Source organism: Neolamprologus multifasciatus, chromosome 10, assembly GCF_963576455.1.
Source record: "Neolamprologus multifasciatus chromosome 10, fNeoMul1.2, whole genome shotgun sequence".
NCBI classification, from domain to species: Eukaryota; Metazoa; Chordata; class Actinopteri; order Cichliformes; family Cichlidae; genus Neolamprologus; species Neolamprologus multifasciatus.
Window position 1 is genome coordinate 17,611,729 of NC_140448.1, and position 13,426 is coordinate 17,625,154.

The window sequence follows — 13,426 nt, forward strand, 5'->3', positions numbered from 1 at the left end:
GAAATCAGATTGTTGGTAATTTCCTCATGTTCAAGTGATTATTATTCTGCAATCCCACTTTAATCGCATAATTTGACAGTTTAATTTTCTCTATGTGTAGCTCAGCATTATCCAATCTATAATTTACACTCAGTTTCAGAAAGCTGTTAAAAAGTCATGTTATACTTCTGCTGAGTGACACTGTGCAGGCAAATATAATGTAGCTCACTGAACCTTTTCATCCTCTCCCTCCTTCTCTCCCTCTCTCAGCTCTCAAACTGCCCTTGGGGAAGACCACAGTGATGCATTTAGTTGCCAGAGAGACTTTGCCTGAGCCAAATTCCCAAGGTAACCAGCTCCCCGTCTCCCCTTTTTCCTTTCAGGAGGCTTTTCACACGCTGAACAACGTTAAATGTTCCGCTCCCAGCCATTATTTATTTCTGCACATGGCTTCTGTTTTAGGAGCAGCCACTAGTGCAAATAATTGGCTCCTTGAAGTGTATCCCCAAGATACAACACACTGTGTAGAATATACAGCTAATATAAATCATGCCAGAAGATTTGCTTCATTTTTTTATGACTATGACAAGCGAATAGAGTTCAAATGGACATCAAGTTCTCATACTGGGTATCTGTGAGCCCATGTGAGGAAGAGTGAATCTGAATGAACTTTTGTTATGTGGAGAAACAGTTAAAAAGTTAGATTTGAAGTACTCTTTATGTGAATTGTACAAAAGACCTGAGTCGCCCCTCCTTTTTAATTTCTGGTCTTGTATGTTTTTTATAGTGCTCTTGAGCAGCAGTTCTCCAGGCTTTTAAAAGTTTGGTTGCTTTTTCAGTCCAGTCCTTGTACCTGACCATTTTCAGAGAAATGATTTTTATGTTTATCGAGCCACCTCACACTGACCCATGAATCATTTAAGCATAAAAAATGGAATCTAACTTAAGGAATGAGCCAGCGTTTCTTTAGTTGAATCTATGAAAAATCTCAATGACAACACAGTCTGACAGACATAAAATAGCATGTTTGCACCAACAAGTTGATTCCCAAAGAGCTGTTGGGCAGATGTTTTTAAGGAAGTGAAACAGGGAGAAAAGGCTGAGATAGGCTAAACTGCACAAGATCTTGACTGAAAACCAGTGGCAATGGGTCTTATGGAGTGATGAATACAAATGTGACATTTTGTAGTTCAAATTGGTATTAATATGTACGTTGGAGGTCAGGAGAGAGGTACAACAGTGACTGTCTCCAAGCATCTGTAGAATTAGATGACTATGGAGGCTGTGTCATGGTTTGGGGCTATATTTCAGACAGTGGTGTTGGAGATCTTAGAAAAGTGCCATCAGATTTTGATCCACTATGAAGTACCAACTGGAAAGCATCTGACTTACTACATTTAATACATTTTTAGCATGGCAATGATCCCAAACACACTGCCAAAGCAGGAAAAGCATTAAAACACAAAGTCAGGAGCACTATCACTCATGAATTGGTCTTCCCAACCTTATTAAAGCAGTGTTGGATCATCCTGCCTAAGAAAGTTAAGCCTGTGGTCATACCAAATCTCGATTTTCAAGCTTTTTATGCTGTATTTCCACATTTCAGTAAATTGCAGCACTGATTTTCCATTTTAACAAAATTTAAAGAAATGAGAGATGGGTTAAGACTTTTACACAACACTGTATGTATAGATTTCAAGAGTCTATATTTAAAAAAAAAATGAGGCTATGTTGCTTCAGGCACCACTAGGAAATGTAACAAACTCAAATGCTGAGTTTGAGCAACAGATCCAGTCTCATGAAATCCCAAAATGCTGCTCAGCTGTAGGAGATGGAGATTTAGACCTTCTTTAGAACATTTATGAGGTACATATGTTATATGGTTGTAGTATATCAAAAGTCTTTCCATGTAGTGTTGCAGTATCTGAACTTGGCCTACCAGTATGTTTCTAAATCTGTCCTTTTGAGGTGATGTCTGACTATTGAGCTGAGTAACTCTTTGACAGTGCTGTGTGGGTGTTTGTTTAATCATGACGTTTGTGTGCTGTGTGTCCAGGTCAGAGGAACAGAGAGAAGACCGGGGAGAGTAACTGCTGTGTCATTCTGTAAATACACACCTCCACCGCCACCCCCTTTCATCTTTTGCATCCGTTCTCGCCCTCCATGTCCTGGACCTAATGAGCTTGTACCTTGTCCTGTAGCCTGTCTACACTGCGAATACTCATAGAGACATTTAACAAAACAAACAAACTCGCACTTTCTCTGTTTTTCCCCTTCTCCCTCATACACATGCATAGAAGGACAGCAGGCTCAGGCTGATCCAGGACAGACTTGGAGAGCAGTAAATTGATTAAAGATAGAGTTGATTCCTTTGTTGTACTTGATTTGCTGTCATAACTGAAAATGAGAAGGAACTGGATTTGCATGTTTTTTTTTTTCTTTCTTTCTTAATGAAATCCTTTTGAAGCCTTCTGCCATACACATGCATGCACACACACATTTGCAGTAAACACACACACACCTTGTCGAGCCATCCTCAGGCGGTCTCTTACAAGTCACCTTTCTAACTGGCTCTTTACTCTGGCCGGTTGTCATTGTAATGCAGTGCCCAAATTTGTGCGTGTGGCCTTGTTTTCTCATACAGACCGCTGAGAATTTTAACCACTAACAGCTCATCAGCATACCAACAAACGCGCACGCTCCGACTTCCTGTCCTCACATCGAGCCGCGCGTGCTTGCGTGATACCCCTTAGTGCGGCAGACAAAGCGCAGACGTGCCTGATCAGAGAACTCAAAACATGACACGCACACACACACATAATAACACACACGTGTGTGCCCTCTTTACTGCCCTCCTCTGCATGTGCCCTTAAAGGTCGCAAGAGAGAAACGATTCCCTTTTTTTTATGTCGAGAGCGACACATCCGACTCCTTTTAGTCCGCTGTATTTTAGCCTAACGAAGCCTAACAAGCAAACAAATAGAAAACAACCATTTTTTTAAGGTCTTGTTTTTCGATATTTGTTTGTTCATGATTTTTTTTTTTTGTGACTGTGTTTTGACAGTCCACTCATATTATCGACCGACTAGTGTTGTGATTAATGAAACATCATGCCAATTTTCTTTCCTCCGTGACACGCCGTCGCTGTCTCACTGTGCCCCCCTCCCTTTATTTTTATAGCAGTATTGTGAAGGATCTCTCAGACAGTTGCTTTGTAAGCACGGACATTAACTCAGAAGGAAAAGGGTCCTTATTTGTCTTAATTTGCCTCTTAAATCTGCATTAATAAGTCCAGTTTGCACAACTAAAGCATGTGCTCCTTCATTAGATTATTAAAACAAATGTATAAAAAGCTTTGTTTTATTTTATATTTTTCCAGTGGAAGTAATGTTCCAAACTAAGGTAACATGTGTAGAATATATTTAATATGAATCTTATATAGAAAATGACGACTTTAGATCTTGGTGATATACATTATATTGGTGTTTAGTCTATGATTGTGTATACGGTTAGCTTCTAGCCAGTTCACAGTCACTCTCTGACAATGTCTTGTGCTTAACAGCAGCAAATCCTCCCTAATCATTTATGGACTGATGGATTTTTTTTTTCTTTCTTTTGTTCTTTCTCTTTTATTATTCATTTCTTTTTCATTTGTTTATAAAGTAATATAATCCTGTTTCTTTGTGGGGTTTTGTTGTTTTTGCTTTAAAGAATCGCTTTGTAACAGCACTAGGTCTTAAAAAAATATTGTTTATATTGATCAGGGTTCAAATCTGTACAGAGATACACGTTTTCAAACCAATTGTAAATAGCACTAATGCTCTCCCCTCCCCCCCTGCAAACTTCAAAATGGAATACATCTGTAAACTAAATAAAAGTTATTGAAGTGCGCCACCTCATTGTCATGATTTATTGCACGTGAACTGTAATGTTTTAAGCGCCACTGATTAATCATTTTAACAGCATCTTAGCTCGCAGTCTGTGGGACTTTAACCAGAGGGCTGAATAAGACACCGGACTCCAATCTTCATCTTAACAAGTTCAGCAAATTATTCTAAAAAGAGTTTTTCTTGTTACAGTGACTCTGGTATGTTGAATTTCACCTTGAAACTGTCACTCACAGGTTAGTGTTGTAAATAGAGGTGGGCTTAAATTTTGATTCTTCAACTTCTTGGAACAAGTAAAACACATTTAGTCTCTTTTGAGCATCAATATCACAATAATTTAACAAAACTGTAAAATTTGGGATGATGGTGCTGTTAACAGAGAAGCTGCAGAGTATCCAGGTCCTGTGGCTATAAACATAAGCCCAAATCATGACTGCTCCACCACCATGCTGAAAGTTTGTACGAGGTGTTTGTGCTGATATGCTGTTTGATTTTCATCCAAGAACATTGCTCCAAAAGTCTTTTGGTTTGTCCAGATGCAGCTTTGCAAACCTAAACCATCTTGCTGTGTTTTTTGTTTTTTGTTTTTTTTGAGAGAAAAGCATTTCTACTGGCAAAAAAACCAAGCCCCGTAGTATTTTTCTAATTGTACTGCCATGAAATTTAGTGTTTAACGTGCTAACTGAATCCTTTAGACACAGCTGAATGCTCCAGATCTGCAAACTGTCCAAACCTCTGTTTTTATAGGTGTGCTCACACTTGCTGATGATCAATTAAACAAGTCAATTTAATTAGAAGCAGCTGGCTGCTACTTATCATTATGGAAGCAGTAGGAGTGTACTTCAGATGACTCCGTAGAGCGCTATGAAAACTTTTTCACATGACTGTGTGATGTAGAATAGTAGAAACCAGTATCGGGAGCCTGAATGATTTTATCTGTTTTCTGAGTCATATCAAGATATCACTTTAGACCTCCTGAAGCTGAAAGCTCCTTATTTTCATGTCTCTGTAGAAAAGATGAATGTGTACCAAGATTACACATCATCACAATCTGATGGTGGAATCAGACAGGCGATACAAACTAACAAGAAAGCAACACTATCACAGAACAAATTGGAAAAAAATGTGAGTATGTGGGAAACATCTTGCGGTATGCTGTGATGCACAGAATCTGCACGGCTTCATTAAATATACAAAAACACATCAGGTGGGAGGTTAATACAATTTTAGCAGTGGTAGAGATGTTTTAAGTGTTTAAGGCTGTGCTACACAAATAAGAAAAAAACAATAGATTTTACTTAAATTTGTAAAAACACTCTTGTAATAACAAAGCTGATTATTCAAAATGATGCAAAAAGTCTAATAATATAATAGCAGTGCCGCTGACACTAGAATGTTATTGTTTTACTGAAAGTTGTTGTTTCAGTAAATGATCCAAAGACTTTTTCAACTGATGTGTGAGATTGCTGCATAAATTATTGATGCACTTTATAAAGCAATATTTTCAAATTCAACATTATTGTCAAGTCTGCAATTTGTTCAGGACGCACACACAGGATCGAAATTTTGTTTCCTCCTTTACTTGTTTTAGTTACACACCGCAGTAACACATGAATAATAACATATTTATAGTTGATGCACGCAATAATGATGCACAATTATTGCTGTGTATAAAAATCTCAGGTGTTTAAAAATGTGAGGGGTACTGCAGTTTTTTGTGTACAAAATATTAAGTATTATTAAGTATTGCAGTACATCTTATGACGCTTCAAAAATGAGTATGGGTACACTGAAAGAAAAACACTACAGATGCAACAACTAAGCATGTCTGTGTGCAGGAGTATGCTTCCTGTGAGGTGACAGTCAACAGTTTCTCACTGGATAAAGACCCCTGATTAATGCTTGTGTTGTTTCTCGTGTTCAACACGTCAAGTAAGTCAGAATGTTGACTCATTCAAAGTTACAGATCCAGTCGTACACAGCGAGAAAGAATAAACTCTGACTTGTAAAACAAAAAAAACAACAACGTGATGGCATTGAGTCACTTGTCGAGTTTGCTCAACATCGAGTAGACCAAAGTGCAGCAGGAGGAGCAGCACAGAGAACAACCCAGCCTGCTGCCCTGGGAGAGTTTTGCAAACGTGTTAAACGTCATGTACTCGTCTACTAACGACACACTGAGCAAACAAAATATGTTACATGTGTTGTTTGCTCAGTGGTTAAAGAAATAAAAGATATCTGAGAATATCACTAGGTGTAAAGCAGTGCAGTGTAAGAGAAGCATAAAGAGCTATTCAAACTGAAGATGCTGACTGTTTCTGTGTTACCAGTGGAGTCCTGTGTAGTTTTTGTCCCTCCTCTCCTCCCTGCAGCCATGCTGTGTCACAGTAACGCGGGCCACATTTAACATGAATACAGCTATTCTTTCTCGAAGAGACTGGGTACAGACAGAGTGGGCTGTGGTTACAGTAGTGAAAAGCACCACTCTCTGTGTGTTTGTGTGTGTGTGCGTGAGGCATTAACCATGCCAGCATCACTTCTGCTTTGCTTCCAAACAATACACCAACAGTATTTATACAAATCAGTGTTCCCAAGGAAATCTGAGTCTCCGTAAGAACTCCTTATAGTTTGCAATATGAGCTAAATATCTGTGATCTATACAAATCCACATTTAAGTGTTGAGCTTGGCTGTAAACATTAATAAAACAGTTATCTCTCATGCTTACTTCAGACCACAACAACAGGGTTAAAACCCTGGTGCAGTGATATCTTCTCATGAAGCTTCTCTCAGCATTCCTTTATTGTGCTTACATCGATTATAATGGAAAAAATATAATTATGGAAAAAGATCTTTCAAACAGAGTTGCAAGGCAGGAGTTGCCTGAATTCAGCGGGTGAATTCTGTTTGCAGTAAAGACTGAGGATGATGCCATCTTCTGGCAGAATACTTCTATGACAGCTCATCGTTCCACACTATAAATGAACATGTCGTCTGATAGCTTTGAGTATTTATTTATTGTGTGTGTGCGTGTGTGTGTGTGTTTATATATATAAATAACTATAGGTTCTGTTACCATCGTATCAATATAGTTATTAAATATAGCCTCATCTCACTATGAGGAATAAAATATGCAAATAGCTTATTCTTGAGTGTCAACTTCATGAGTGTGGATGAGTTTTAAGATCAGCTCTGATGAACATGCTGCACCACTTTGGTAACTTCTTTTTTTCTCACTATTCTCCATAAATAGCTGAAAGTCAATCATTTGCTTTAAATTTATACACTCACCTTATGTTGTTTAACAATAAAACTCAACTGCATCTATACCAGCTATGGAGGGCCTCGAGTGCCAGAATGAATGAATTTAATACATAATTAAATAATTAAGTGGGTCACCAATTAATTAAAACTGGAATTAATTCATGAATTAAATATATAAATAATTAATTAAATGTCAAATCATTTAAAACATTTAAGAAATTATTTATTTATTTACAATTGTAAGAAATAATGACATATTTGATTCATTATTTATATAATGAATGCATTAATTATTGACACATTTAATTAATAGATAATTTGTCACGGCTGGGGCAGCAGTCGTGTGGAATTATTTAAGGACCCAAAACGCAGGCACTTCAGAAGTGAGGAGGCTTTATTGAAGGAGGTGGAACTAATGCACAAGGCCAGGGAGGCGAGAAACAGAACAGAGTAACCTAAACTGGGAAAACTAAAAAGCAAACCTGAAATGATAACCGAACGGGGAGAGGGACGGCAAGGGACAGAGAGACGCAGGGAAACCACTCAGGGTGACGGAGGACATGAACGCAGACGAACCGGCAACAGGCAGGAGAACAGGCAGGAGAACACACAGGGCTTAAATGCACACAGCAGTGATCATAGGATGGGAGACAGGAGGGGAACACATCTGGAAAAAATCACAGCTGACGAGACAGGGGAAACGTAATCTGAACACACCCACATGAGACAAGGACCTTCAGAATAAAACAGGAAACTAACAGACACAGAGGACCTGACAAGACACTGAACTTAACAGACTTACAAACAGACACCGTGGACAGACAGAGGGAACACAGGCAGGCATAAAACAAAACCCAAACACATAGCAAACCTAAACAAAAGACATAACAGAATAAACAAGAACATAGGATGATATAAAGAAACACAAAACACTGAGTCGTCAGACTATGGACCATGACATAATTATTTATTTTATTCATTCATTTTGACATTCGAAGCCCTCCATACCCATATATATTGAATTCAAAATCCTGCTCCTCACATACAAGGTCTTAAATAATCAGGCCCCATCTTATCTTAATGACCTTGTAGTACCATATCACCCTATTAGAGCACTTCGCTCTCGCTCTGCAGGCCTACTTGTTGTTCCTAGAGTATTTAAAAGTAGAATGGGAAGGAGAGCCTTCAGTTTTCAGGCCCCTCTTCTGTGGAACCAGCTTCCAGTTTGGATTCAGGAGACAGACACTATCTCTACTTTTAAGATTAGGCTTAAAACTTTCCTTTTTGCTAAAGCATATAGTTAGGGCTGGACCAGGTGACCCTGAATCCTCCCTTAGTTATGCTGCAATAGATGTAGGCTGCCGGGGGATTCCCATGATGCATTGAGTTTTTCCTTTCCAGTCACCCTTCTCGCTCACTATGTATTAACAGACCTCTCTGTATTGAATCATATCTGTTATTAACCTCTGTCTCTCTTCCACAGCATGTCTTTTATCCTGTCTTCCTTCTCTCACCCCAACCGGTCGCAGCAGATGGCCGCCCCTCCCTGAGCCTGGTTCTGCCGGAGGTTTCTTCCTGTTAAAAGGGAGTTTTTCCTTCCCACTGTTGCCAAAGTGCTTGCTCATAGGGGGTCATATGATTGTTGGGTTTTTCTCTGTATCTATGAAGCGCCTTGAGGCGACTTTTGTTGTGATTTGGCGCTATATAAATAAAATTGAATTGAATTGAATCACAAAGGTAAAATTCATGCAATAAAGAGAAAGCTATTTTCAGTTACTCCCTTTCCTCACAAGAGGTCGCCACAGTAGCATTCATGTCATGTATTTTTCATGTTAATGTTTCAATGTGTTTCAATGGAAGTGAACAATCAATAATAATGTTGCTTTTGATGTTTGATTTTGTAATTGCAAAAGGCTGGACATACTTTATAGACATGTTGCCCTTTTAGCTCAAATATTGATCCATTTATCTGACTCATTTGGAAACACTGGAAAAGAGACTGGTGGCTATACAATATTTAGGGTTATTATCAGGTAAGAAGAAATTTGGAAGAATAATGTAAAGCAGAAAGGAAAGTGGTCGACGACAGATGGCACTTCTGTGGCAGCTAAAGATCTTCTTTCTGCCCAGGGGGGAAAAGACTTTTATAGTTAAAAGTTCATGAATAATATAAAAGACGTGAATGCAAAGAGCCTGTAATATTCTGATATACAAGCTGTAAATATCAAAGACCACCTTAGGTTAAGTGAAACTTTCCAAAGGTCATGGTTACGATTGTGGTCAAAAGTTTACATCCACTCACCATGGAGCTGAATGTCATGGTAATTGTGGTGTTTTATTATTTCTTTGAACAGTTATTTTTCCAGGGTGGAATGATTAAAAATGATTTTGGATTTCCGCTAATCTACACAGGCCTAAAAGTACACAAACAGACTGAAAATTATACATGCACCCTCACTAATATTGGATGTCCTTCAACAACTTGTGCATTGCCCTGTCTTGGTCAATATAAGCAGCTGGGAGTATCCTGTGTGGATCCCTGCCTCCTCTACTTGTCTCGGGTCGAGCCTGCCATTCTCTCACCTGGGCAGCTCACCTGGAGTTAATTTGTGGCAATCAGCGGAGGGTATTTATGGCCAGTTTCACCATTATTTCACCGCCAGTTCATCAACCCACCTAGGTTGGTAACAGGCTCACACTCTTAGCTCGAGAGCCAAGTTCTTATTTGCTTACCTTATCTCCTTTGCTCCTAGCGCCATTGGCTTGCTACGTCACGACAACACCACTAAAACTCACCTCTTGGATTCTCATCACAACCCTCATAGTATTTCAGCCACACTCCAGGAAGTAATTACCAATCACACTAACCTGCCTGCCCTCCTGCCATCACCACTCACGCAGATCCTTAAAAACTCAGGTCAGAACATCTAATGCTCCTCTGCCAGTCACTCAGACCTCCCCCTCCAAGCCTTAGCCTTCACCTGCTAAAGTGAGCCACTCCATCACGGTATCCACTGTACCTCTGGCCCAATCCGTGCACCCACTAACTCTTTCTCTTACTCGTGCCCCCTGAGCACCACTCTGCCAGTCACCCATTATGTAACATACCTCAAGCCACCACGCTAGTATTCCCTTACTAGTATCATATTAGGTATCAAGCCAAGGTTCTAGGTTTTGTTTCGCCTTTTCAATCCAATGTCATTTTAAATAAAAGCTTCTTTTTAGTTAAATTGTTATTCTCCCGCACCTCAATCCTGCACTTAAGTCCAGTTCTGGTACAGGCCTCTGCCCCCCTCTCTCACACAACCAGACACTTTGGTAGCTTCTGGCATGATTCTAACTGGATATCTGATGACTTTTGTCACGGTCCTGAGTCTGTTGACTTAGTGATTTTGATTCTGAATACTATTATTTTATGTTTCAGATTAATTCTTAAAATTGTCTTGTTCTTAGGGTTTGGTTTCTGTTTTGTGTTCTGACCGCCTTCTGTTCTGTGTCTTTGTTCCCTCCCTGTTGCAATGTTTGATGTGTTAACACACTCCATATTATCCATTGTTGATCCACAAACATCTGTTACTGCTCATACATCACTGTCATCAGACACTTTCACAAACGAAATCACGGTTTAGTAACGCAGTAACGCAGCCTTCTTACAGGAAAGTAACAGTAATCTAATTGCTTTTTTGCAATAGTAATCCCTTACTTTACTTGTTACTTAGAAAAAGTAATTGGATTACAGTAACACGTTACTTTTAACATGTTACTGCCCATCTCTGGTGTCAAAATCTACTATATAAGATTATTATTAGGCCTATTGTGGGTTTTTTTGTTATAAAAAGGAGAATAACGTGTTCTGATTCTGTGAATCTTAGAGAAAGGATTTTCCAACAGCCTTTCTTTTAACATATGGAAAGCAAATCTTAGCAGGGCAAGATCTGGGAGTTCAAGGAACTGGACGAGTGGATTATGTGGATGAGGAAGAGGCAAAGGCTCTTTTCATTCCACCAGTAGTTTGGATAGACATTATAGACATGGTAGTGAACAATCAGCTCATGCAAAGCCAGTGTGATGAGGCCTAGAGGAAAATGGAGATGAAAAGTAACTAGAGAAGATGGAGTTAGATAATTCATATGTGGGCCCTGAATAGGGCTGCCACAAACGATTATTTTGATAGTTAACTAGTCACCGATTATTTTTACGATTAGTCGACTAATCAGATCATGCATCCATTGGACGTAAAACGTACAGCTTATTGCACCAGCATGCACCTGCTATTATATAACTATCATTAGCTTACAGCTTTAAGTGTTTAAGGTATGTGCTAACTAAAAATAAAGACAAGATGATAGTTTGTTAAATTTTAATGAAATTTGAAGATTGTTTCGGTGAAGTTTAATAAACTCCTTGCTATCTAAAATACAACGGGACACCGGAGTATATTCTCGAGCATCTCACACTTTTGATAATCAGTTGTCTGCTTGACCGAACCGATTTACTCAGGAACAAATAAAATACTAAAAAAAAGCCAAACAATAACATTTTAAGTTATCTAAATGACTTATATATCATGTTTAACCTGAGTAGCGAAAGACGGCGGTGGGTTTGAAAATGATTTCCCGGGAGTCCGGTGTTCTCACGGGCTCTAGTGAGCCTTGCCCCCGGCTAGCTATCGAGCTAGTGGGTAACAGACGTCTCCCAAAACGTCGGAGCGCTTTTGAAAATATGTGGTGTCTTGATAAACTGAGCAGATATTTGAGGTTTATACAACTACATTCTCGCCTGAAAATATGTTAAACGTTTATTTTGTGACCCAGAAAGAATAATAAGAGTAATATTAAAACTAACTAGCTGCCGCCATTGTTGGAAACTGAGCTGGACTGCGCTATGAATTCTGGGACAGAGCTACTATTAAATCAGTTGTCGACGATTTTGATAGTCGACTAATCGTGGCAGCCCTAGCCCTGAACTTCTGAGATTTAGGTTACCATAGGTATTAATCCTAATACGTGAATTATCCTTCTCCATAAAAATAGAGTTTGGGTTAGCACTGGGCTTGTCACTAATGTTGGCTTAAATAGCAGAGGTTTAACCATTTCATTAAATTGAAAACAACACATAGACTACCTTAAGATTATGGACATGGTTGATATTATACTATAGATGTTATTATGATGAACACTGTGTTGATGTAAATCTTTGACTTAAACATGTTTTTCAAACATCAAAGTATCTGTATGAAGAGAAAATCAACCAAATTAAAAAAAACCTGGAAAACAAAACAAATGGTTAAAACATATCCTGGCATTTTTCCCCAATATTTTAACAGCCAGAGACAATTAGATCACATTTCTAGACCAAATAAATCCACTATTGTGGCTCTGAGGTTTGTTGCCAGTTTTTGTTTCTGAGATTTGAGTTTTGTTGTTTCTATTTTCCTGTCTCCACCATCCTACGTCGTCTTGTCAGTGTCCTGACAATCAATCTCCAAAATGCATCTAGAGGATGGAGGAAAGAGCTTTAACTGAGGGTGTCCAGGTGTATCATTTATTGAAGCGCATGAAAGCTGTGCACATTTAAGTTGTTCTTTACCGTCTGTGTTTGTGGAAAAAGAGATGTTTCATGTTTAAAAATGTAATTAACAGCACCCTTAATATGCATATGATAAAACAACTGTGCATGCACACTGTGCTGTACACAAGAGGTCAATGTGGGCCCTGTTCATTTTTTAAATAAATAATTAAGCTCAACAATCCGCAGTGGTCATTAGAGCAGGGCAATATGGCCAAAAATATTTCTCACAATATATATTTGAAAATTTGCGATAACATTATAGCTGACGATATAACTGATGTGAGACAAAATACAAAATACAACTCCACAACTTTACTAGCGCAAAAAACCCATCCATTTATTTTCGCTTAAAGAAGCAGTTGTTTTTTATGTGCATTAAAGCTATATAAAAATGTAACAGTGCAAATGCAATTTCTTGCTGAAAGTTTAACCAAAAGGCATTTCCAGTAGAAATGGGCTGACATATCCTGAGCATAACCATGTATAATATCCACTGAAGTTAAAAAGAGGTGCTTTGCAACATTAAACTGCAGTGTGCCAAAGAAAAAAGTCAAGTGCGTATGTTTTGGACCATAAGGTGCACGGGATTATAAGGCACATTATCTGACTGCTTTGTTTAGCTTAAATCAAACTTTATTCAACTCATTCTTCTTGCTTCCTCCACTTCTGTACCATTGATTCATTAATGCTGTATTCTGTCACAGCTGCTCTATTCTCATGTTGTTGC

General features: G+C 38.6%; 1 protein-coding gene across 1 annotated transcript in view; it reads left to right on the forward strand.

The window, feature by feature from the left end:
- ubl3a (ubiquitin-like 3a) overlaps positions 1-3,873 on the forward strand; it is a 35,972-nt gene extending 32,099 nt beyond the window's left edge. Inside the window, exons 4-5 of the mRNA XM_085174844.1 lie at positions 250-327; positions 2,036-3,873. Coding sequence (XP_085030970.1) covers positions 250-327; positions 2,036-2,088 — 131 coding nt within the window. The 3' untranslated portion in view covers positions 2,089-3,873. The remainder of the gene's footprint in view (positions 1-249; positions 328-2,035) is intronic.
- The last annotated feature ends 9,553 nt before the right edge of the window (positions 3,874-13,426 follow it).